This window comes from Cheilinus undulatus, linkage group 21 (assembly GCF_018320785.1).
Source record: "Cheilinus undulatus linkage group 21, ASM1832078v1, whole genome shotgun sequence".
Classification (NCBI taxonomy): domain Eukaryota; kingdom Metazoa; phylum Chordata; class Actinopteri; order Labriformes; family Labridae; genus Cheilinus; species Cheilinus undulatus.
Genome location: NC_054885.1, coordinates 26,504,216 through 26,528,565, shown reverse-complemented (window position 1 = coordinate 26,528,565; position 24,350 = coordinate 26,504,216). Strand labels below are relative to the sequence as shown.

At 39.0% G+C, this 24,350-nt stretch overlaps 1 protein-coding gene across 4 annotated transcripts; it reads right to left on the bottom strand.

Moving 5' to 3' along the window:
* Positions 1-1,006: 1,006 nt before the first annotated feature.
* Positions 1,007-24,350, bottom strand: trip10a (thyroid hormone receptor interactor 10a). Of its 4 annotated transcripts, XM_041817311.1 has the most exons (16): positions 24,024-24,350; positions 15,314-15,429; positions 14,743-14,799; positions 14,280-14,427; positions 11,528-11,590; positions 11,125-11,229; positions 10,869-10,997; positions 10,009-10,155; positions 9,724-9,912; positions 6,773-6,937; positions 6,447-6,491; positions 5,775-5,884; positions 5,428-5,560; positions 3,075-3,163; positions 2,853-2,986; positions 1,007-2,505 (listed from the first exon to the last, which is right to left on the bottom strand). In XM_041817311.1, exons 1-16 carry the CDS (start codon positions 24,045-24,047, stop codon positions 2,354-2,356), a joined length of 1,806 nt encoding a protein of 601 aa, XP_041673245.1. In that variant the 5' UTR covers positions 24,048-24,350; the 3' UTR covers positions 1,007-2,353. The 4 variants fall into 4 exon arrangements, with proteins under 4 accessions (XP_041673245.1, XP_041673247.1, XP_041673248.1 ...); XM_041817313.1 differs by lacking the exon at positions 6,447-6,491 and having other exon boundaries at positions 24,024-24,349; XM_041817314.1 differs by lacking the exon at positions 6,773-6,937 and having other exon boundaries at positions 24,024-24,349.

The window sequence follows — 24,350 nt, the reverse complement described above, 5'->3', positions numbered from 1 at the left end:
ACTTTGTATGACATGAATCTAAAAATGTATGGAAATTTGACTTTTTTAAGTAAATCACAGGAAAAAATTAATTTTATATTTCTTTTAGATGCACCTGTATGTCTTGCAGGCTTGATATCTAACAATTATGCAGAGCACACTTCACACCTGCCTTATCAACCTTGGTGAATAAACAATGGCTGATACCAAGATGCACCTATACATAAGCTTTTTTTCGACACACTCCTCCACTGATGCACTCCAGAAAATTTCCCTGCTTGTTCACAGCTCAAGTTTTCCCTGTCAGGTGTGGGTAGGCTACATCCCTACATTTCTGGCCGTTTGCGTTCACACATGCAGTTCACCAGAAAAAAATCTGGAAATTTTCAAGAGTTGAGCACATCTGTGAATAGTGCTGTAAAGAGCATGATTAGTTAACAGGGAAGCACCAGGACACAATGTACACTACCTACCTTACCGATTAGCATGAGCACTGATCTGCAGACCCTTGAAAAGGCTGACAAGTCAGGTGTGGGCAGGTCTGTGAAATTCATAACATTCTATTATATGTAAGACTCCGGTGTTAGGGAGGGCTGCATGACTTTTTCAAGGCACAAGGAAAATGAATTTTCTGTGAAGAGTTTTAAGCAGCTACACTCTCCCACTCAATGCTGGACTCAACAGACTGAGGCAGTAAGTAAAGTCAGCAATGAGTGGGTGGGTTTATGCAGACTTAAAGCTCAAGGACAATTGGCTTTCCAGTCACTCACAAACAAGAACATATTCTTCTCAACTTACTGTGGGAGAGCTAAAGCAAGGAAATTGTTGGGTTACATATTTTCACAGCTCAATTTTACACCCTAGAAAAAACACAATCAGTGTGCACTTTCCTAATAATGTGACTTCTCTAACTTTTACTGCTTTTTGGAGCTTAATTTCACAAGTGTATTAAGAAATAGTGCATACACAATAAGAATAAGAATAGACACATAAGAAAGCATGTTTTTTTCAAATATTTATTAGCCCAGAAATGAAATAACCACTTCTACCTATGAAATGTGTTCTACATTTATTATGTCCTTAAAAAAGAAAACCAATATTTTTGCATGCAAAAATGGTATTTACAAAATGCTTTTAACCAGAAAGGCACCAAAGACACATTGCTCCATAACAACATAAAAACAGGATGTGGAACAACTTGAGTAGATGTGAAATTAGCCCAGAGGAAACATGTTTCAAGTGTTATGTTTTCTCTGACAATTTAACAATCTTTATTTGAATGGTTAAAAAACTAATAAGACAATAGTGGTGATGTGATAGCTAAAATATATATTATTATTACATAAATACAATAGTCTTAAAGTAACACATGTTACGTTTGCAATATTTACTCCCTTTTGTGGCTAAAGACTGTCCACTATGTGTGCAAGGGTAAAAGAGCAACGTGAGAACATCCTTAAAATAAAGTAGAACTTCTCTTAAACTCGAAACTTCTATTTATAGAACATTTACATTTGTAATAAATTATTCTCAGTATGTTATTTGGGTTGTTACTATAAAACTACCATTATGTCCTCTACTGCTGTTTTTAAAAAAAATGAACAGAACTGCTGACATTTCTGTGATTGTCTGAATATTGGACTGCTCCATGAATGTGATTTACCCAGAAGGTAGAGCTGCCTCCACCAAAACTTCACTCATCCCTGGGGGCGCTCAAGATTTTAAGTCTTACTATGAGCAAAGAGATGGTTTGTAAATCTTCCAAAGTGCTAGTAAAACCAGAAAATGGCTTGCTTGAAACAAATAAGAGTTGCAGGTCATAAAGTTTAGATTCAGTGACTTGTGGGTCAGAGAAGGTCAGTTTTGTTAACTGAAAATGATAAACAGGTGAGGTATCTTTACTGGAAGTAGCTGACAGAAACACTCAGTGTCAAGATGTCAGCAGCACCCATCTTACTCCTTCTTATCCTGAACCTCCACTTCTGTGTTTATGTCACATTCAGAAGGTAACGCCTCTTTAGGCTGTGGAAAAAATACTCGTACCGTGATGGGAGAGCAAGACCCATGCACTTTTAACTGAAACCAGAAAGTTATTGTGAATTTGTGTTAAAAAGTAAAACACCCGTGTGCTTTAGGTGGCTCATGTAACAATATTATAATGTAAGCCATAAGGAACACACTGTTAGCAACACTCCATTGCCCACCTGGGGCACCTCTCTCAAAAAAATTGAGGCACCTTATTCAGATCCCCTTCTGGATACACAAGTGGTCCCACCCATAGTGCTGTGGCTTCCTCACAATTGGTCCAATTGGAATAAGCGCATCCAGTTTGGAAAGGCGATCACTTCCTCTTCTCTTGTACCTCTTATGTATATCATTCATTAAGGGTGATGGAGACATAAGATGTCGGTATGTAGCCCTCATCCCCATTGTTCCTTCGGACCCTGGTCCAGCCATCCCCTTTGTCCTCCTCCACCACAGCCAGCACCTCCCCTTCCTGCATAGAGATGGTCCCCTCACTGGCACCTGAAAGAGAGGAACGGAAAACCAATCTCAGTATTTTTGTGCTTATGTGTTTATGACTAAAATGATCCCGAAAAAACTTTAAAACTTGTCATTTTACTCCAACTCTAGGAAGTCAAAAGTCCATTTCTTAGAAAACAGCATCAGCACACCAGGAAGACTTTATAATTTTATTACAAGTCAAATTCATAGCAGGCCATTGATTTTCAATCTGTTATGTTTGGGAAACTGATCTTCTTTAATCAAGACACTTGAGAAGTCATAATTTTTCACATGTGCTGGTCTATACAGTTCACTTGCTCTTCAAGAAGAAATAGGAAGACAAGAATCTAAAACAGCCTGTGACATACCAGGGAAGTTGTACATGGCTGTACATTTCCCAATAGGAGCTGTTAGTTCCTCGTCCTCAAAGTCATCATCAAACTCGGCGTAGATGGCCTGGGAGGGATCAGGAGTGCTTTCATCCGAGTGTGCCCCATCAGGGCTGGAGAAAAAAGAAAACTTAGGTTTCAGAATAGACAACACATCATATGACTAATCACTGACTTTCATCAGGATGTCCTGTTACGCACCTGTGCACATCATGAGCTCCATTATTGTTGAATGTGTGAGTTTTATATCGCAGTGTTTCCCCTCGACCTCCTGCCTCTGCCAGCCATGTCTGAAAAAGGGAGGCAGGGAAAAGAAACATCTTTTTTAATGGCCGAGATTTCATTTGGGAACAAAATATGACATAATGTTTAATTCTTTAGCCCAATGTGACACGACACATTAATGGGTTTTAGGACAACATCTGGAACAGTTCCCCAGACAAGTCCACACTTTATCAGTCACACTTTAGAGTATAAGAAAAAAAACCCAGAAAATAAACATAATTATAAGCCAAACATGTACAATGTAGACACTCATTTTTTTTTTACCAATTTACTAACTAATATTAACATCATTAATATCATTACCTCACACTGCTCAAGTAAAGACGCTATCAGTGATTTTCCACTGGCACTAGCTTTCCTCATCTCAATTCTATCCTTTATCCTCACATCTGGTACCTGGTATGTTTTGGTATCACCTCTAGCAAGATTCTAGGCAAGCTCAGCCATTTCTAAAATGTTACGTAAAGATGCCACCAACCCCTGGGTGGTCAAAAAGGAGCGTCACTAGGGCGTTGGGATATCCAACATGAGGCTCAAACCCTTCTCGCTGTCAGCTTCATACTGCTGTATAACGTCCCAGATCCTCCTGTACTTTTAGTAGTATGTTGTCGCACTGATTGAAACCATCTCTGGAACAAAACTTGACAGTTTATAGCGGCAAAAGCCAGATAAAGACCCAGGACCCAATCGTTAACCATTGCTGTTGTGTTGGCCATCAAAGTAAGTTCATGCAGCAATGCTATGACAATCTTGTCTAAGTCAAATAGGTACTAAGTATATACTATAGTGGAAACCAAAGTGTCTGGTGCCAAAACCAAGTAGAGCTGAGTAAGGGGAAATCACATTTATACCCCTTGGGCCTTATTTTAGCCCTTCCCCTTGGTTTTGCGCGTTCACATTTTGAATCAAAGGCTAAGGCTGAGTGCTAAGGGCTACATAGCCCTTGAAACAAAGATTTTTCAGGACCACACTTGAAACTGAAGAGTATGATGAATTTCCCACCATGCTGCGTTCACTTGTGAAATGGCACAACTGAGGAAAGAGGAATCTAAATGTAAGTATTTTCGGCATTTATAAATGATTAAAGAAAATACAACAGTTGTGTTTTCTCATATATTTATATACATGGGAGTTTATTGCATTTTCAGTACGTACACATGTAAATCAGGGCTATTAACTCTATAAATACATGGAGAAGATCAACATGGAGATCCACAGTATGAACGAGATGGTCAAAACTGTCACCTCTGATGACGCAGCTATTTATTGGCAATGTTGGATGATGAACAGCCATCAAGTGGCGTCTCATTCCTTAAAGGGGACATATTGTACCCTTTTAAGACAAGTTTATATTGGTCTCAGAGGTTCCCAAAACATGCCTGTGAAGTGTGTTGCTTAAAAAACACTCTAGTATAGGATTTTTGCATGTCTAAAAGGCCCTTTGTTTCAGCCCTTCTCAGAATGAGCTGTTTCTCTGTCTGTGGCTTTAAATGTTACTGAGCTGTCTGACTCTGCCCCTGACCACACCCCTCTCAGGAAATAGATGTGGTCTCCTGATGTTCTAATGTTACAGACACTTTAATCCAAAGTTAAGGACCTGACTGGGATTCGAACCACCAATCTCCCAGTCAAAAGTGAGCAGGGTGAGCTATCCAGCATCTCAGCTGGCAGTTTGGAGGAAGATCAGGAGAGGAGGATGGAACTTTCTTCCAAGTGGGGAGGGCCAACAAACCTGGGGGCGGGTGCTTACTTCCCACGTGAGGTCATGAGGGTAAAATCTGAGAACAGCTTGTTTCAGCACACATTTTCTGCAAGGTGGAGAAAGAGAGGGTGGAAGGGAATGGATTTTTCTGGTATTTGAGGGGATTGTGGACAGGCCAGGGGCACATATTTTTGTTAGAAAAGCCTGAAAAAGTGATTTTTGCACAATATGTCCCCTTTAAGAGAAGGTTTTCACCCCTACCCCTTACCACTCTGTTTCAAGGGGCAAGGGAAGGGGTAGACGAAGGGGAAGGGTTAAGGGGAAGAAATGGGATTGGCCCTAAAGTCAAGTCCATGGAATATGGGAAAGAACAATTTGATGATTTCCTTTAAAGACCACCAAGGAATCTGTCTACTTTAATCTTACTTTGATGACTTGATAACTTCCTAACTACTTTATAGGTTAGGATAAAACTCTTTTAAACTCAAAGTTATGAAACTAAATAAAAAAATTACAACAGTAATTAATTGCCACAAAAGATCTATTAAAAACCAAAGCTGGGATTACCTCATATTTGTTGAGTTCTCCTCTGAGCCTGTCTATATTTTGTGATGTCTGGTTGATCTGGGATGCCAGACTAGCAGGGTCTCCCATCTGAGGATTTTTCTCATAAACATCTTTCATCTTCCCCAGGGCCTCGCTGAACACAGGAGGGAGGAACAAGGGAGGAAGGGGGAAAGTGACTTTCAGTTGAAATTGGTTCCCTGCAGAGCTCAGGGCTGTGTAAACAATTCAAACACTCACACAGACACCACCAGGGTTATCCACAGAGTAATATACATGGCAGGAATATTATACCCACACTTCTCATAGATCTGCCTATTAATGCACAAAATGTACTCATAAACACACACCTCTGATCTACTTCCTTTTGCAACTCTTTGCTGATTTCCTCTAGTCTCTGTTGCAATCTCTTCCTGCGCTGCTCTGGAGGAAGATGGGTGAAGTCTTCTGTCACCGTAGGCTGCAAAAGTTTACAGGATGGGTGGGTTAACACTGAAGTCAGTATCACATACAACCACAGTGACCACAGTGGTGGGAAACACACACACCAGGAAGAACACCAGCCCTGCTGTTTGAGTTCAGCTCAAAGGACAATATTTAACTGGCAAAGAGTTACTTTTAAATCTCCTGGTTACACATTCTGAAAATTAATTTAAAGTGTCTCAGTTATGTCACTGAGCTGAACCCAAATCCATCAACCAAACCCACAAATACAGTTAAATCAATTAACAATCAATCAACAAGATTATAAAAACCCAGTATGAAAATGTGACCCAAGAAAGAGCAGATCATTTTCTTTTCAAATGGAACTGTTCAGATTCCTTTTGTGCTCTTGAACAGTCATCCCTTGCTCCACCACCAGGTGGCCACCTCTTCAATACAAACTCAAAGGAGGAGGCCGGAGTCCACGTGGTTCTAAAAGTTGCACATTCATTTCCGTCAACAGTTATTCAAATAAGATGAGCTGAAGATGTACTGAAGAGGTGGTCACTTTTGTGTCAAAAAACTAAGGATGCCCACACCAGTTTTGTTGTCCGTATTTCCATGATTCTCTCTGGAGTAAACTTCTGAGGGAATAAGAAACAGGATGTGTACTGAAACATCTCATAACACTCCTAATTAAGGTTCTTGTTTATACAAAAAAATATAATCTGTCATTTTTGTAGCAATATAATTATGAAAACAAAGAGCCATTGCTGGGGATGTCATCAATGCTACGTCTTATTGATATGTCCTTATTCTTCAAAGAATTATTAATCTATTTTTGGAGGGGGAACATAAGATTATGAGCAGGTCCTGATTTTATGGAAGTCTACAGGAACCCAAACCTATTCCTCATATGACTCACCGATCTTCTTAGTGTCCGGAAGGAAGAGATTCTGGGTTTGACTGTCTTATTGATCTCCTTCAAACAGTACGACAGAGGGTCCCGGCCAAACTTGGGGGAAGGGGGTCCGTTAGCGGGCGAGGGGGCAGGGGGTGTGGTGAAAGGTGGGAGCATAGAGGGGGAGAGCTGGGGTGGGGCGACACCAAAGCACCAGCACCCGAGCATGAGGTATGCAGAGCGGTGGGGGCGGATGGGACATGGGGAGAGAGGGGTGGAAGGAAAATAAAATAAAGGGGAAGATGGGGAGGACAACAAGGTGAAAGGGAAAGAAAAAAAAACACCATCAACACCTTAAAGCACCCCACAAAGCCAGGAAAAAACACTGGAACAAACACAAGCCCTGAGCACGAAGCACAAACACGCTTATGTGTATGGCTCCCATTAACAAACAGGTAAAAAGGAAAAAAACACAAAGACAGGAAGCAACAAACCACAGCTCCACTATCAGTACCACAGCAGCCCAACACCTGCTGCAGCCAGGTTGAAGACTTTAGGAGGGGGCTGGTGCAGCCAGCTGGACAAAACAGAATTCACTTTGATTGATCAGTTTTTAAACTTTTTAGCGTGACCTCCTTAATTTAAATCTTTTACTACACTTTTATTGTAGAGAAATGTAACAATCAAAAGAAACTTCAGCAAAGCTCCTGTGTTTTCTTTTTCTTAGCTGTTTATGACATAGACCTTATTAAAACAGAGGCCTCTGTTTGACCTACAAACACAAATGAGACCATTAGAATGTAGACTAATTATTCTGTAGGGTTTTTCTCTATCTCTCAAAGGTTAGCTGTCAGATGTAGTGGAAAAAAAGCCTGTGAAAACAGCCTTTTATACACTTCCTACAATGGTATGCAATACAACGACAGTTAGAATAAAACTTCAGGAAATTATTTCTATCTAAAAATGCTACTTACTCATTAAAAGGACAATATCAATATAGAGATAAGATGTACAACTTTGTCCACAGGGTTGCCAAAATAAACAAAAACCAAAAGATCTTCATAGGACCTTAATATTATTGGCATAAGATCGCAATCTAATTACGTAAGATGCACATTGGAATGAAAACAAGCAGCTGAAAGTTTTCTCTAAACTGTAAATGGTAATATATAATGATATATAATATATAATATATACAATATACAAAAGAGTTGCTTATTGTTTCTGAAGGCATGAAAATGCTTTAAAGCTAGCTTTCTTTAAGGGATAAAATTAGTCTTATGTAGACACTGCTTTCCATCTCTTGGGTTTGTTATACAGTAAAGGACTGGCTTGTGAGGACAAACATTTGTCATCTTTTACTATGAGAAAAAGACACATGCTATGCAAAGCCGTCTGGTTCAGTAGCAGCATTCCTACATGTCTAGACTGAACTTTATCAGGAAAATATGAATCATAAAACGACAAGGATAATGATAAAATCTTTAAAAATAAGAGCATGTTTAAAAGGAAAAAACATTGCTTGAGCTGAATTAGCTGCTCAGTAGGCTTAAACCTATGCTATGCCAAGTTTGACCTAAATAGATAAAATACCAAGGCATATAGGGTGCAGTTAATATAAATAGCACTGTTCATTACCAGAGAGTCAGTTGTGCATATAGTTGGGGCGACTTGAAAAATGCCCTCAATGACCCCTTAAAAAAGAGGTTAAGTTGAACTCATGCCTGAAGTGAACTTCAGTAAAGTATCAGTGTCATTGTGTGTCTGTGGTGAACATGGGGGTGGGCTCAATTAGCTTAATTACACAGTAGGCTGAAGCCCTCTAGTCTTCAATAGTGAGGGTCTAAAACAGCCCTACAACAGGGTCCCTTGTGTAAATAGTAAGAGCTAGAAGTTCAGCACTATCATTATGTGAGCACACACAGGCTGGGTGCTACTTTTCTTGAGAGTTATGGGAACCTAAAGTGCAGGAGGGCAGTTAAGAACGCAAACGTTTAAGAGGCTAGACATAAACCAAAAGCTCAAACAGGCCAGTATAGCCAGCCTCCTATTCATACTGTTACAGGCCTAATGGGGAGAGCATGACTGATGACACAGAGCAGTGTGCCACACGCATACACAGAACAGGAGGGGCGCAGAGCCGAGCACAGCCAGTAAGACATGCAGAGAGGAGAGAGGCGCTGAACAAGCAAACACTGCGAGGAAAGAAAGAAGGATCATTCAGAGTTGGGGCAGGAGGGGGGGTGTTAGCTGCTTAGTGGTCAGCAACTCATATCACCAGTTACATTTTGGACCTCAGAGAGATACAATCCATGACTTTTGATGCAGTAAAGCGCTTTGGACCCAAATAACATACATGTGTGGTTAAACCTGATCCAGTTTTTCGGACTTCGTAAACCCTATTATACCCTGATTGCTGATACAAAGATGTTATTGTGAATTGAGACATAATGCTAGTTTCTGGGTGGTATAATGGCAGCAGTGTGTTTGTGAATGCCTGTATAGGAAAATTCAATGTTGTTAGGGCTCTGTGCTGATGAAAGCACCAGCACAGCAGAATGCTGACTGCCAGTTGACCTATTGGGAGCCACACTGCAGAGGGGGGGCAGAGTCATGCAAGGACCTGTTCTAGAAGTGCTAGGGAGCATTCGAGGTCATGTACAATACAATGAGGGAGCTTCATGCATAAAAAGGTTGTGTATATATGTGTGTGACGCCTCTATTGCAGCTCTATCATGATCACCCTCTGTAGAGAGAATTTTCTGGCACTGCCTACTATACTACCTCTACAGCTCACACACAGTCACCTACTGCCCACCTGAAGACTGTAAAACCTGCTACTGATGATTGGGGGGGGGGGGGGGGGGGGTCTGGTACATTCTCTCAATAATTATCACATTGTGAGAAGTCATTCAACTAAGTATGAGGTTATGTCATATCAGCCTGATGTTTTCTGTCCCTGTGGATTTCCCTACCTTACTCCTTTTGCTAAAAAGCCAGAAGTTTTTGCTCCTGTTCTTTGACAGAAGCTCCATTGGGCCTTTGGGTGTGCCCAGGCTGCTGTCTGATGAGGCTCTGTTGATGCCTTGACTGTAGTCTTCAAACTCCAAATCTCCAGGACGTTCAAATCCAGACTTGTTCTGCTCTATTACAACCATGGAGTCCTTAATTATAAACACAGAGAGAGTGAATCAATAAATCAAGAGTTGTCATCAAGACTCAATGAAACTGAATTTCTACATCCTTTGTGATCGACTTACATTCCTCTCATTAACGTTAGTGCCTGCTTTAGTGATGCCTTCCAGGCACTTGCCAATGATAGGCATCACATGCTTCTCCGTATCTGAAAACAAGACGTAGCCTTGTGCCAACTTCCGTACTCGCCTTTCATCCAGATCCTGCAATTTCTAGGAATCACACGACAGCAGTTGTTCAGATGCGGGCATTATTATGGTTGACAAAGAACATAATTCATAACCCAAAACACAATGTCAATCTCCATTTTAAGCTAGAAGTTTAGTATCTGTGGTGATGAAAATATTTTATTTTGCTCTGTCATACACTTCAAAGCCAGTTCTTGAGCATGCAAGTAGGACATGCAAAATACACAGAAAAAACCAAAGACTTCCTCCTCTAGACTTTAAGTCATTAGAGTACTCAATCTGGTACATGGTTTTCTCTTTTACAATTCAAAACATCATGTTGAGAGGTTAATGCCAATGCCAATAGCTAATTTATCATAAAAGCTGTTGTTCATTTAAGTCAGTGTTTCTCAACTGGTCTGGAGTCTGCACCCACTACCACCTCCTTGATGATGAATTGCTGCCCAAATTACTGACTATTTTTAATTCTACCCACTCTTTTAGTTAAAGATGTGATAGTTTGGAAAATGAGCAAAATATGTGACAAAACAAAAAGCTGGAGACATATTGTAAAATTTTTGCCACGTATGTTTTTTTCTCAAGCATGCATCTGCGATCCACTGACACTGATCTCACAACCCACTTTGTGGTCTCGACCCACCAGTTGAGAACTAAGGATTTAAAGTATTTAAGAAAAGGCTTAAGAATGTCTTTCAAAGTTAACCCAATTAGAAACTAACAACATATTTTTCACTTACATTAAAAATGAGTGGCATATCATTAAAGTAGAACTGGTTCTGCTCCTTGTTGAACTTCTGAAGCTGAGCAGCGTAGTCGTTCTTACACTCCTCAGCTATGTGTGCTCTCATGTGAGCCTGCTGTTTGGCCTGAACCCACACACAAAGAGGACAGGTTAATTAGATCCATCAGACTCTTTTGGAAATCTTAAATGACTGATTTTTGATCATGGTGACTATCTTTAAATTGTAAATTTTACTTTTCTTCCTCTCTTACTTTTTCAACATCTGCCTTTGTTGCATTGATGTCTTGATCAGTCTTCTCTGCGTACAGTGCTGCTCGCTCTGCTTCTCTCCATTCCCTCTCAAAGCGCTTTTTACTCTGATGTGCGGGAAGAAAACGAGAGGGAACAAGTTCAGTTCATTCAGTTAAGTGAGGTCATTGCATGAATGAAATATGAGGAGGTTCTTCTATTTTGAGCCCAGATTTTTTTCACTGTCTTTCTATAGAGACAGATTACGGAGGTCGGGAATGTTCGGCTTGCTACATTTCCAATCATAACTAAATAGCTCTTGGATTAATGTCAGGAGTTTAAAATAAGAAACTGCCTTCTACTCTGCCCATCTGTTTTTACTTTAGTTAAATATAGCCACCTGACCAACCACATTCAATGACTTACACTGTCGAGCTGCTTGTAGGTGCTCTCCAGACTCTGCTGGGCCTTCTTGGCCTCCATCAGATACTGCAGACATTCATAAAAATAGACTGAGTTAGGAGAGGGGGGGGGTGGGTCAGATGACAGAGAGAGAGAGCCAAGTGCAGGGGCAGACACAGAATAAACAATGACCTCCAAAAGCCACACAACATAACAGGCAAGAAAACAAATACCAGTGTGTCTGGTTGAGACATCACGTCTGCAGTGAGAGTCTGTGCTCGGCTGCAGTGTTCTTCAATCCAATGGGAGGAAAGCCAATTCATTCCTCATACAGAAATGGCACACCACGTTCAGACCATGCTTCCCCCTGGAGATACTAAGTAGGGCTTCCTTCCTCCTGCAATAGTGAGATCGCCACTCCTCCTTTAGGTCTCACTCTGTTCTTCTCTCACCCCTAACACTACAACTAAGTCATGACTCTATACTATAAACAGAGGGGCCATTTCCATGCATGAAAATGTGTGAAAGCACAGAAGTGGCATTTTTTCAATCTGCCGGCATAAAAGTAAACAGTAAATTAACATATAAGCTGCAATAACTAGTCCTTTCATAGTCAGCACTGCAAAAAATCATATCGCCGAGTGCACTCGTCTGATTTCGTCAAAAATATCTACCAAGTTTTTAAAAGCCCCATTCAACTGGTAAGTCGGGATAAAGATGTGATTTCAGTATCAGAAACATGAAAAATGATTCCTGCTTTACTTGTAAAAACATCTTCTGATGAGGCACGAGGTTTTTATTTGATAAGTGTCTGGAAATGATTTTTTTCTTTTTTATGATCTATTTTTAAGCTTTTGTGCCTGTATTGAGAGAGGAGTGGATAGAATCTTAGAATCTGAAAGGGAGCCAGAGGTCAGATATGAGCCCAGGGTGCCAGCTTCAAAGCCACTTTAAAAAGAGTGCATGGATACAACCACTAGGTCATCATTGCTCCTTAAAAAGATGAAAGATAAGGTTCCTATCTGGACATGTTAAGTTAATGTTGCTTAAAGTAAATGTAATTAGATTACTTTGACACCAGGCAGCGTGTACCCTGTCTCTTGCCCAATGACAGCCCCTCGCAACCCTGTACGGGAGAAGCAATGTAGAAAATGGATGGATAGATTATTTAGACTAGCAATAGGCATAGGTATGTGCTCAGATCTGAGTTTCTGTTGTGCTGGCCAGAAACAGAATATTAATATGAAACAAAATTAAAAATGAAATAATTGTTTTTTGGATGTGGGAAAGGCCCCTAATCAATAGCTACATTAATCACTTAAAATCCGGTTCAAAGTGGTCAAATCTTTCAGCACCACAGAACCTTATTTACTGGTCCAGTGAATAGCCCATGATACAAGTTTCCCTCCTATAGGCTTGATGTAAACTTTACAAAATGGCAAGGGCTAGGTGTGAACACCTATCTGGACATATATGGGAACTTCACTCTAAGAAGTTTGAAGAGGTTTAAAAGGATTTATTTTATTTACTTTTTAAGATTTATTTTTGGGCCTTTATTAGACAGAGGAGGACAGTGGATAGACTCGGACACAGGGAAGAGAGTGGTGAGAGACATGCGGGAAATGGTGCCACAGGCCAGATTTGAACCCGGGCTGTCTGCGGTCATGGTGCGTGCCTTAACCACTCGACAACCGGCCCACCCCCAAGGATTTATTTCAATAAATAAAAGAAAAGTGGGAAAAGGAGGGTAGCATGTCAAGAGAGGAGTGGGAGAGTGTAAATGAAAAACAACTCATTAGTCTGGAGAGAGTTTAACTGGCAAAACCTCGCAAAATTTTTTATAACACCAGCACTGAAGCATACGGAGGCACAGATAGCCTGTTGGAGAGGCTGTGGGACAATGAGTGAAAGCCATTATCATGTACTTTAGGATTGTTCTGTGATTGAAAATTACTGGAATGCAATCAGAGGCCGTTCTAAATATTAATGTTAATTTTTTGTTTGCCCCCTCAAATCCAGGGTTTCCCACAACTTATATATACAGTTTTTTTGGTTGCCAGTAAGAAAGCTGAAAAGTAGCAATGTTGGAGACCACCCACATTACTGGTTTATGGTTATAAATAAAATCTTAGTAATGGAAAAGTTGACATTTACTTTGAGATTTAAGAGTGATGTATTTGAGGTTGAATTACATTTATCAAACCCCTTAAAATGAAGGTAAGGAAGACAATTTTAGCTATAATGTAACTCCCCTAGATCACTGCTGCACATGAATCTTGCTTTTATGTCTGTAGGATCGTCATTATTTTATTTAGAGTATTTTTTATTGTTAGGTTTGATTTAAAATGATGTACACTGTAAAATGATGTTCAATATTTGAAATCTAATTAAAAAAAATAACTTTAAAAAGAAAGAATAATTTTGGTATTTTTCATTCAAATAGACCCCCTGTAAAGTAAAGGCAAGACCTGGTTTTCAGATAAGAGAAAAATGCTTATTTTCTTGGTGTCAGTCGGGGTAGAGTGGGTATCTTAGGGTGTTTTGTTTGATGGTGAAGAAAACAATAGGCTTTTTGTTCAAAACACAGTTGAAGGACCACATTTTGATTGAAAACAACCAGGCTGTTGGACATTGTTAACAGGATGTATTAAATTGAGCCTCAAATAAAGGACGTTTTATATGAAACTGCTAAATATTGTTTTTAATATTATTTGGTATTCTGGCTTTAAACATGCCCTGGCAGCCAGTAACCATGCGGTCCACCTATTAAGCTCACCGTCTTTCTCTCCTGCTTGACCTCTTGCAGGTACTTTGTGAGATCGATGCAGATGTTCATCATCATGTTCTCGGCGATTAGCTCTCGCTGCCCCGCGTAGTCGTTAGTCTCATTTAAGATGTCCAAAAAGGACTGGTAGCTGGAAAACCTACCATTTAGGAAGAGGAGGAGAGAGGAAAGGGTGGAGAAATCAGAGCACAGTGATTGGACTGTTGATAAGATGATTAAAAAACAGGCTCAAAGAGGTGGCAGTAGCGGGCCAAGTTATAATAAGGGGCTTATGACTTTCTTATTTATGCTTCCTTTTCAGAGCTAAACTAAAGCTTAAACAACCAAAGAATTTTAACCTTATTTGTATCTCATTATAACCTGACATTGTTGTGAATCTAAATTTAAACGAAATCAGAAAAATACTTAAGTTGCTTTGAAGAAAGGCTTTACAGTAAAACCCACAAAGGCTCACCTGCACTCTGGTTCATCTTTACTGCTTCGTTTTAGGTTATATTTCTTTGAAAGGTTCCTGTGAACAGAGAAAGGGTGTTGAACAAATGGGAAGGATAAATACAAGGTAAAGATGGATGACAGCTAAAGAGAGCTTGCAAAATTAAACATAACCACAGGTTGTTTTACACAACAGGATTGAAACTGAAAGCCTGCTATGAACATATTCAAATAGCTGTTCTTCGTTCTTTCCCTCTGCTTCTGACCACTTCCTGTCTATCATGTGCCAGTCTGCTCCCACTTCCTCTACTCTCCAGCAAAGCTCAGCAGCTCTACACCAGATGTGGGCTTGCACACTGGGACACAACTGGGAGAGAGAGCATCGTCAATGGGGGGAGAGGAAAAGAGAGAGAGCATACCACAGCTGGAGAATGAGGCCAGTGTTTCTGAGACAAGTTTGATTCTGTCCCAGAGTTGTCATAAGACTCGACAAACATTTCATAACCAGGCTTTTAACATGGACGCAAACAAAAGCACACGCACGCAGTTTGAACACCACACAAGCATTTTGAGGCAACAAGAGCTCGGCCTACCTCAGTTGTTTGGCATAATTTTGCTCTATCTCCGTCCTCTCCTTCACAAATTTCACATATTTCTCAACCAGCTCCAGGCCGGACTGTGTGTGCTTCTCAATGATGTCATGTTGATCCTGGAGAAAGGAGCATGAGAGACAAATATGGAGAAACTGTCAAGCCAACACACTGATTCAGAAATGGAGTAACTTCTGGATCATAACTAGGGTGTTCTGGTTGAGCATGAGGCCATCTAAATTTATACCAAAAGGAGGATAAAAATAAAGTCATCCATCTTAATTTCTGCATGTTGGATTGCCTGAATGCTCTCCACATGTGTTAAAATCTTGAGAGCACTGCAGGGACAGGACAGTCAAAGGACACAGGGTTTACAGGCAGGAAAAGGAGGAGCTGCATTGTGGTGAAAGACAATGTTTATTATTAGTAATCATGAGAGCAATATTTCATACTGTTAGGTGCATTACATGAGCTTCACACAATCCTGTTTGATACAGATTTTTGACTTACTTCTGTTGTAGTTTGTGACCCTTCACAAATCTAAAGCTACATTTGCTGACTTTTCCTTTCAATATGATAAAGTATGGAGAAGGAGGGATAGGGTGTTCCTCATTCTTCTTGGTTCCCGATTCTGAACAGCACTTTATGACCCTTCAAGCTCAGACAAGTCTGTTCGAAGTGAGAAATATCCAAGCAAATCTTCTCTTGCTCTACAATCAAAACAATTCCCCTGAGCTTTCTGTGCTGCTGATTGGAGTTTTGAGGAGGGGGACATAATGAAAGGGGATTCCTGACAAGTTTGGTCTTGTTCTGATGAACGCTTCCTGGCCTTCAGGTAAAACAAAAGAGACAAAGAAATGCTGATAAATGGAACAAAATTTAACTTCCATCTTCAAAAACAATCCAAAGAAAGAGGCCTGCAACACATCAGCAAAACATCACCAATAGCAAGCATGAAAGAGTTAATTTAACATTATTTATAACACAAGTAACAGTGGTCAGTACAATCTAGATACAGTTTTTTTTGTGTCTGGCATGCATGTAAAAATGATGCACGTAAAATTTTCAGTTAGCAGGATTTTGGGTGCAAATCTGACCATATCAAGTGTCTAACAGAGGTGGAAAAAGTACCTGACTATTGTACTCAAGTAAAAGTACAGTTGCTCTGGACAAAATTTAATCAAGTAAAAGTAAAAGTAAAAGTACTGGTCTTACTTCATAAAGTTTACTTGAAGTCCTGAGTAGCTACGGTGCTGTACAGTAAAATGCCTTTCCTTCTGGTAAAAACAACAGAAGAATAGATCTCCAACCAGGTTGTTCATATAAAGCCACAACTTTATTTTAAAGTAATATACACAGCAAATTTGATAGTGTTACTTAAATCATAGAGAGTTAAATGTAACACAGTGAAAGTGTCTATATTGGTCCACATTACAGACAAATAAGCTACACTTTGAAAGTGTTAAATATTTTACAACACGAAAGAGCTGCAGTAACTCTTGAAAACCTTTGGCAAGGTGGGTCTCCTCTGGCAAGAATGAAACAGAGTCACCCTCATAGCCAGGCAATGCATACTAATGAAGAACATACACCATGTGTCCTTTACCTATTATTTTATTCTGTTTCACCGTGAAATTTGATAAATTTTAATGTTTATGTTTAATCAATGTTTCAACTAATTTATCTCCTCTTCTTGCAATAAATGGCTACTTTTCCCATGATAATAATTAAATAATGAAATAATTTCACAAGTTCTCTGAAAAAATGGCAACAATTGACACATAATGGTGGGGAAAGAGGGTATGAAATTTGTTGGTTTTGTCCGTTTTCTTTTTTACATCAGGTGTTTTGGACCAATCATGTTCCAAACTGCAACATATTTAATTAACTATACATGCGTTGTTGAAAATTGCTTGGAAACCTTTGGAGACCAGTTAAAAACCACTGCTTTAGAAGCACAGGTGGGACCTCTAACTCAATGGATAATTGCACTCATGGTGCAAATGTGGCTTACAGCAAAAACAACAATCAAACTGAAACAAAAGCAGAAAAATCCCAGCAGGAATCACCAAACAACAGGCAAAATCCAAACAAAACTTATTACATATAAAATAATCTAAAAACACAGCCCAAGGGCATGATGGGAAACTCCGCCCACCCAGATTTGAAATTGCAGTGGGCAGAGCTTAGATCAGAGTTGAACTAACACTGGTAGGCTTCATCACTGAAGACCACTTCACTCTCAATGGAGTTAAAATTACACTTTAAGAGATAAAAATAAACTCTGAAATGTTTAACCATGAGATATCAACACTCTAGTTTTTACTGTGTACAACATGGAGATGTGATGTGGAATCATTCTCTCTATGTGCTACTGTCTAGTCAACAGAGGTGGAGAAAGTACAAGAGTAACGTACTCAAGCAAAAGTACTGTTACTCTGGTTAAAACTTACTTAAGTAGAAATAAAAGGACTGATTTCAGTACCCAAAAAACATTTTTTACAGTAGTGTGAGTAAGTGTAATAAGTAGTTACTTTCCTACCCTGTATAATACCATACTTCATAATATGATACGGGCAAAATGATACGAAACGATGCACATTACATGGCTCATGCTAATGATAATGTTCAACACAACAGTTATGTTGTGATAAATACAGCTTTCAAAACAATCTATTTGACACAAAGAATAAGAATACAAAATGTCAGAACTTTTCATCTATTCACTACAATTTGGTGTCAGTTTACCCCCTTTGTTATGCTTTTCCTTCTGTACTCTTCTTTTATCCTTCTTTTGCAAGTTAACTCCCATTTAAGTTGTTCTCATTAATGTTCGGATAAGACTACAACAATTTTTTGTCTTTTAAGATGGCGTCATGTCAGAATGCACAACCAAAATCCTTGTTTGTCTTGGCTAATGAACTGGCAACACAACAAATGTGATCCTTGCCAATAATGGTCTGTATTGTCACGACTTATCTGACTTTTTCTTCTTTGTCTGTCAAGGAGTGTCAGCCAAGTGTACAACATGTCATGTCTAGGGATCAGTACCGGCAGATATTGACTTATAAAGTGAATTATCAGTAACAATGGGTAAGAAAATTGTTATTGATGTTTTAACTGATATTTTGGCTACACAATTGTGCCTATATCAGCTGTAAATATTGGCAGTATGAACAAATAGGTTGTGGAGTTCTGGGCTACTTCAGCTGATGTCTTTTTCTTTGTTTATCATCACTCTTTGCACAATAAAGTTTGTTTCAAAGACTGAAATGTGTTAATTAATTCATCCTCAAACTTTAAATTGTGTGTTTTAAAGACAGAACTTTTAGACCTGAACTACATATATCATATGGGATGAAATTATATTGTGGATATCAGTGTAGCAAATACTGGTATCAAATATGAATCCCTAGTCTTATCTACAACTGAATCACTGTGTGTAATGCTAAAGGTCTTCCACTCTGAGAAGAAAAAAACAAACAATTATGGACCGTCTGTCCCCGCGTATCATGAGAAGGACAATATTGACTGGCAACCCTTCAAATAGTACTTGAGGTATGAATGTGATAAAATGTCAAGGAAATTATCCCCATTAGCTAGCAATGATAGCTTTGCTGTGAGTAAACAGAAGTTTAAAAGACTGGGGTGGGGAACTGAATGTTACTCTGGTCTGCTGTTTTGAGAGCAAATGCTATCCTATTGGTCAGCAACAGGATAGGTCATTCACATCAGGTCAGGGTGTCAAACTAGACAGAATATGCAAAAAAAGTTCTGATGCATCGTTGATAACATCATACATATGAGTCTTTTGTTTTTCCTGATGTTATGATTTGGGGCTAACGTCTGACAATCTGCTGTGATGATGACCAGCCTTAAGGTGAGTCAGTTGACAGGGAAAATTCAGAAGAAAGCACCATTTTAAATCAAAATTATCAACAATATAACCACTAATTTTATAATTGCTTCACAAAATTAGGATGAAGCTATAATGCCTTATCAATATTTTGCCCTACACCTTGTGTGTACTTTTATCTTTTACTCTGAAGAAAACATTTACTTCCATTAAAATATTTACAAAGTCCGATCAGGAGGGTATGGCTGCAACTGTTAGTAATTGATATAAAACAAACAGAAAATCTACAATCAGTTTTAAGCTGTTGTAATTTTTATGAACAACAAAGGTTACTTAGTTTCAGCCATTATAAATATTCAAAGACATAAATAAATCAATCAGAGACAAAAGGAAAAACATAGGAACAAGTTAAACTAACCATTATGTGCCGATAAAGAAGGCCTGCAGATAACATACAGTGCCTGTTGGTTAGTCCTTGTGTGCTCTTGTTGTCAAAAATCAGAGGAGCTTTTAAGCAACTTGCTGCAACATGTCAAGATGTGTCATATGTCCAAAGAAATAGAAGGAACTCCAGATGCATTAAATTGGCCAAACCGTACAACTTGTTCCAGATAAACACTTCTGGATTGGAGGTCAAAACTTGCATTAGAGTGACTGAAACATCTGATTTTTTAAGGTCCTTTTTTTAGATTGACTATGTCACACTATATAACGGCCATGAGAATAGAAATGGAAATCTATATCCTGCAGGCACTTCTTTTTCTCCTAGCTAGAAGTCTCAGTCAGTAAGAAGTCCCATTTTAATGAGTATCACACCTCCACACAGCAAACTTTTATCAGGATAATTTCTTATTTGGACATAATGTGACATAAATGGAGATTCTAGGACTTTTTTGAGGAGTTTTTATTTTACTGGTCAGTGATTGCACATGTTCTCATTTTTTATTTTATTCTTTTGTTTTTCACTTTCTAGTCAAACACTCTGATAACTTCCCTTTAGAAAAAATTGCTATTCAAGTATTGTTTTAAAATATCAAAGGTGTTATTCTGCAATGTTCATGCTTTTGTGCAAGGAATATTGTAAGGAAATTGTGTCACAGTGTGGGGCCAAAAAATAGGTTTTCACCCACTGCAGAGTCTACAATTGTCACACCAGGGAGCAACAACACATTTTTATGGATTGTTTTCCTGTGGCTTCTTTTCTACAAGTATAAAACAGCTTTTCAAAACATGTTACGGGACTGTGAAGGGTCGATGAAGGGAACAGAATAATGGTCCCAACTCTTTATCCCATTAATAAATTCTTTCTGTGTGCTTGTGACAACTATATAACTATATGGAGACACCGAGTATATATTACAGCTACAGTTGGGGAAACTTAATCTTCAATGGATTAATAAAGCCCATGTGGTTTAACCTACTTTTCAAAACTTAGATTTTTTTTTCTTACTCTTATTATTTTCAAGTAATTTGTAAGATAACTGTTCTCTATCTATATGCAAGAGCAGTGAGCCTTCAATGAACTATGGACTCGAGAAATGTCCGTCACATTAAAGCCATCAAATTAGCATGCCACATCAAAATAAAAACAATATGCTCCTTATTCAGAAACGTCCTGGTGTTTATTTTAAGTTTGAACATTAAAGTCACTTTATTTTCTCAAAATGCCACCACTGGGACATGATAACTTTTCAACTTTTATACATTCTAACTGGCTTCAGGTGTGATTTCTATATTGCCAGGACCTATGACTTGCCACAGGTGAGTTTAAATTAGCATCACATGCTTGAAAAAAAATGATTTACCCACAGTTTTAAAAGGGTGCCAATAATTTTGTCGGGCCCATTTTTGAGTTCTGTGTAAAATTATGTCAATTTTTGCTTTTTTCTTCCGTTTTTTGTTTGTTTGTTTGTTTGTTTTTTTTGTTGTTGTTGTTCCAGTGCACATAAAGGAAATAAACTTGTGTATACCAAAAACATTTGTAATTGCAACAACTTCTGGCAGAAATTGTGTATTTTCTGGAAAAAATCCAGGGGTGCCAATACTTTCGTCCATGACTGTAAGTTGGAATAATTTTGCTGTAAACATGTGAAAACGCTGAGATCTATGTGTCACTGAATTTTGGATTGAGACCGTTAAGAGAATTGTCCACCTTTTTCCTAGATTGGTTTAATTTGAGCAGGGCAAATATATGAGCCCATGACATCACTGGTCTTGATGGGGAAATACCCCGTCCCCTAAGGCTACAAAAATACAAAATCAGTGCAGTTCATCTCAGTAAAGTCTGTTGCTATCTGTCACTGCCTTTATTGAAAGTTAACAGCCAGCTACATCAAGCTACATTTCCTAAATCTATCATCCACTGTGGCCTACGGGTCATTAAACATATCAGAGAGATTTGTGCCAGAAAACAGTAAATTTAATCCCCAACTTCTTCCTCTACTCTGGCACAGAGCCCGGCAGCTGTGCTCTGATCAGAAGCATTTTTTTAATCTGAAAGGATTGTTTTTCTCCTGAGTGGGTGTGGCTTAAACTCATTCAACAGACACGCCCACACATCGTAGAGCAGATATTACATCCTCATTTTTCATGATTCTGAAGCTGAATTTTAGAAAATTAGAGATGGTGTGCGTGACTGAAATTTGGCCTGGTGATTCATAACATAGTAGCCTGTCATACAACAAACCTAGAATGAAGATTTTTTTATCACTTTACAGGGACTTTAAAAAAAGATCTTAATAAGTCTGATTAAAAATCTGGACTCCAAAAAGTCAAAAAGCCCAAAGAAAAAAAAAAGTTTCAAATCCATACTAGTTTGTGCAGTTTCATATTCAGTTATTTTGGCCCCCATTCTCATGAAAACAAGAGAATCAAGAATAAACAATTACTATGCAGTTTTGCACTTTTTTCCATAGGTTTGGCAATTTTTACAAACATGTCAGTGTTTGTTGTTATATTTTGGCCACAAGAACACATTATCATTATCTCTAAAAACAGAGCTTATTTTTTTAATTCATATATTTTCATTTTTCACCTACTTTCACTTATTGCTTGTTTTTCAGTTTTTAAAAATGGTAGTCTTGAAAGTGTAAGTTAGATAAACAGGTCTATAGTCAATGTTGAAAAATTAGAGGGAATTATGTTTAATAATCATGATGTCTACATGAATCTATAATCCTGGTTATGATTATTGCCATAGTTGAAAAGCCCTACTTCCAGTAATCCGAGAAAGAATACTGGCATCTAGTGAATGTGGCATAACTTCTGAAGGAGTCACCCTGAAAGTCACCGACCTATAAGGCTTGTGTGGATGTTTCAGGCCTGAGTCACCCCATCTTCTAGAGAGAGAGAGCGGCCCGGCCCTGTTAGACCTGCCTAATTGTAGTTCTCAGGTCTGTCCTGGTAACAGTCACTATCACTGTTAATGCCCAGACACTGCCTTTGCACTCTGTAAACTTGTGTCTTAAAATAGCCTCTGGATTAACGACAATCAGGGGACAGATGCCATAGGGCTGACTTGGCCTCAGGAATGACTCCCAAGCCAAACATTACCCAAACCAATTATGCCTTTAAGGCTTTGTCTAAACCCGACAGGTGAGGCTACAGGTAAACACAACTATGGTACAAGAACTTTTTGTAGCAATGAATTGAATCATTTATGTCCCAAAGTGGCTGACAGCAGAGAAGTACTTCTGTGTGGACGTTTTGTCTCTGAAGAGTGAAACAGCATCATGAGATGAACCGGAGAGACTACTGTTCAGAGACAGAGCATCTGATTAATAATGGGGTGCAGATTTTTCCTCTAACTCATCAAAGTAGGGCAAAACTAATTAGGCTGTTGCATGTAGGATTGAAAAGGGATGGAGGAAGAGGCCTAGGGGGACACTCTGAAATGAGGTCACAACCTCCCTATCCTCACTTTTGCAATGCTCCATTTTACACATCCAGGTTTCCTGGGAATGTGCGTGTGTGTGGGTGTACATTAGGAATTATGTGGCTTTATTGTGATGGTAAACTGTATCAGTCATTAAGTTCATACATAACATGTTGGGAAGTTAGTTTTTGGTAACTAATAACTTCTGAACTTCTCCTGAAATGCGTTTGTTAACAAATAATCTCTTAGCCTTTATTAATGAATCATGTTTTATTGTAAATGGCAGCATCTAATTTAATCTCTATGGTAGCAAGGAGTGCCTGACTGTAAACAGTGAAACATCCCACAGGGTACAACCCACTCCAACATAATTAACACACTTTTGAAGCCTACAGTATCAAGACCACATAGGCTAGTATTCCGATCTTTAAACATTTAAACCTGGCGTTATTTTTTAAAGTAAACTGTTGGTTATAATTGCTAAGAACACGTACATCTAGGTTATGATGGTTAAACACTCGCTAGAAATACTTGGCATCCGTTTTTCTGAGTTTCACATGATAAATGCAGGTGATTAAAATCAGGTTATAATTTAGGAGTTTTTTTTTTTTTGCACCGCTCTCTTCCTAATCTTGCTGCGTGACGTAAAGCTACAAATCTCGAGTAAAACCTAAGATCCAAACAAAACCCCAAGCACTCAGTCACAGTGCAAATACGGATTCAAGGCTAACAGACCTTCGTTAATCTTAAAAGCAACATGCAAGCAATGAGTTTCAGCGAGCCAACTCATTGTTAAATTCCCTAAACGTGAAAGAAAACGGACCTTGATCCTAAATGCACCGTCTTGCAGCTGAAGAGTCAGCGCTCGTGCACAGTTCTCCCTCACAAACAGGACGTTCAACCCTATCTTTGTCTAAGTAATCGCATTAATGCCACCCTGGAGGTAGTTATGATTTTCAAAGCGAGCCACATGACAGACTCACCCAAAGCTCTGTGCCCCAGTCCATGTTCAGCTTGTTGGTCAAGCTGTGTGACTCCTCCGAATACAAAGAACTTCTCCAAAGTTATCCCTGCAGCAGCTCGTCGGAGGAGGAGGAGGAGGACGGCCCTGCCAACTACAACAATCCCCGAGATGATAAATCAGTCCAAACCACTTCGTACTCCGCTCTGGAGTCTTAACGAATAACATAAACCAGCATCTTAATTTGCGAATTATTTTGAGCCGACAGTCGTTAGTCGAGTTTGTCTAAACATTTTTCATAGCGGAGGAAAGAGGGATAACCTAGCTTTCATATCCGCGTCACTCCCAA

What these genes read in the sequence shown, in the direction of transcription:
- trip10a (XM_041817311.1), bottom strand. Translation starts at nt 24,047, where the DNA reads ATGGACTGGGGCACAGAGCTTTGG. An exon ending in CCTACAAGCAGCTCGACAGT is followed by an intron (nt 11,230 to 11,527) that starts GTAAGTCATTGA and finishes CCCGCACATCAG; the next exon opens with AGTAAAAAGCGCTTTGAGAG. An exon ending in CAAAGGCAGATGTTGAAAAA is followed by an intron (nt 10,998 to 11,124) that starts GTAAGAGAGGAA and finishes GTGTGGGTTCAG; the next exon opens with GCCAAACAGCAGGCTCACAT.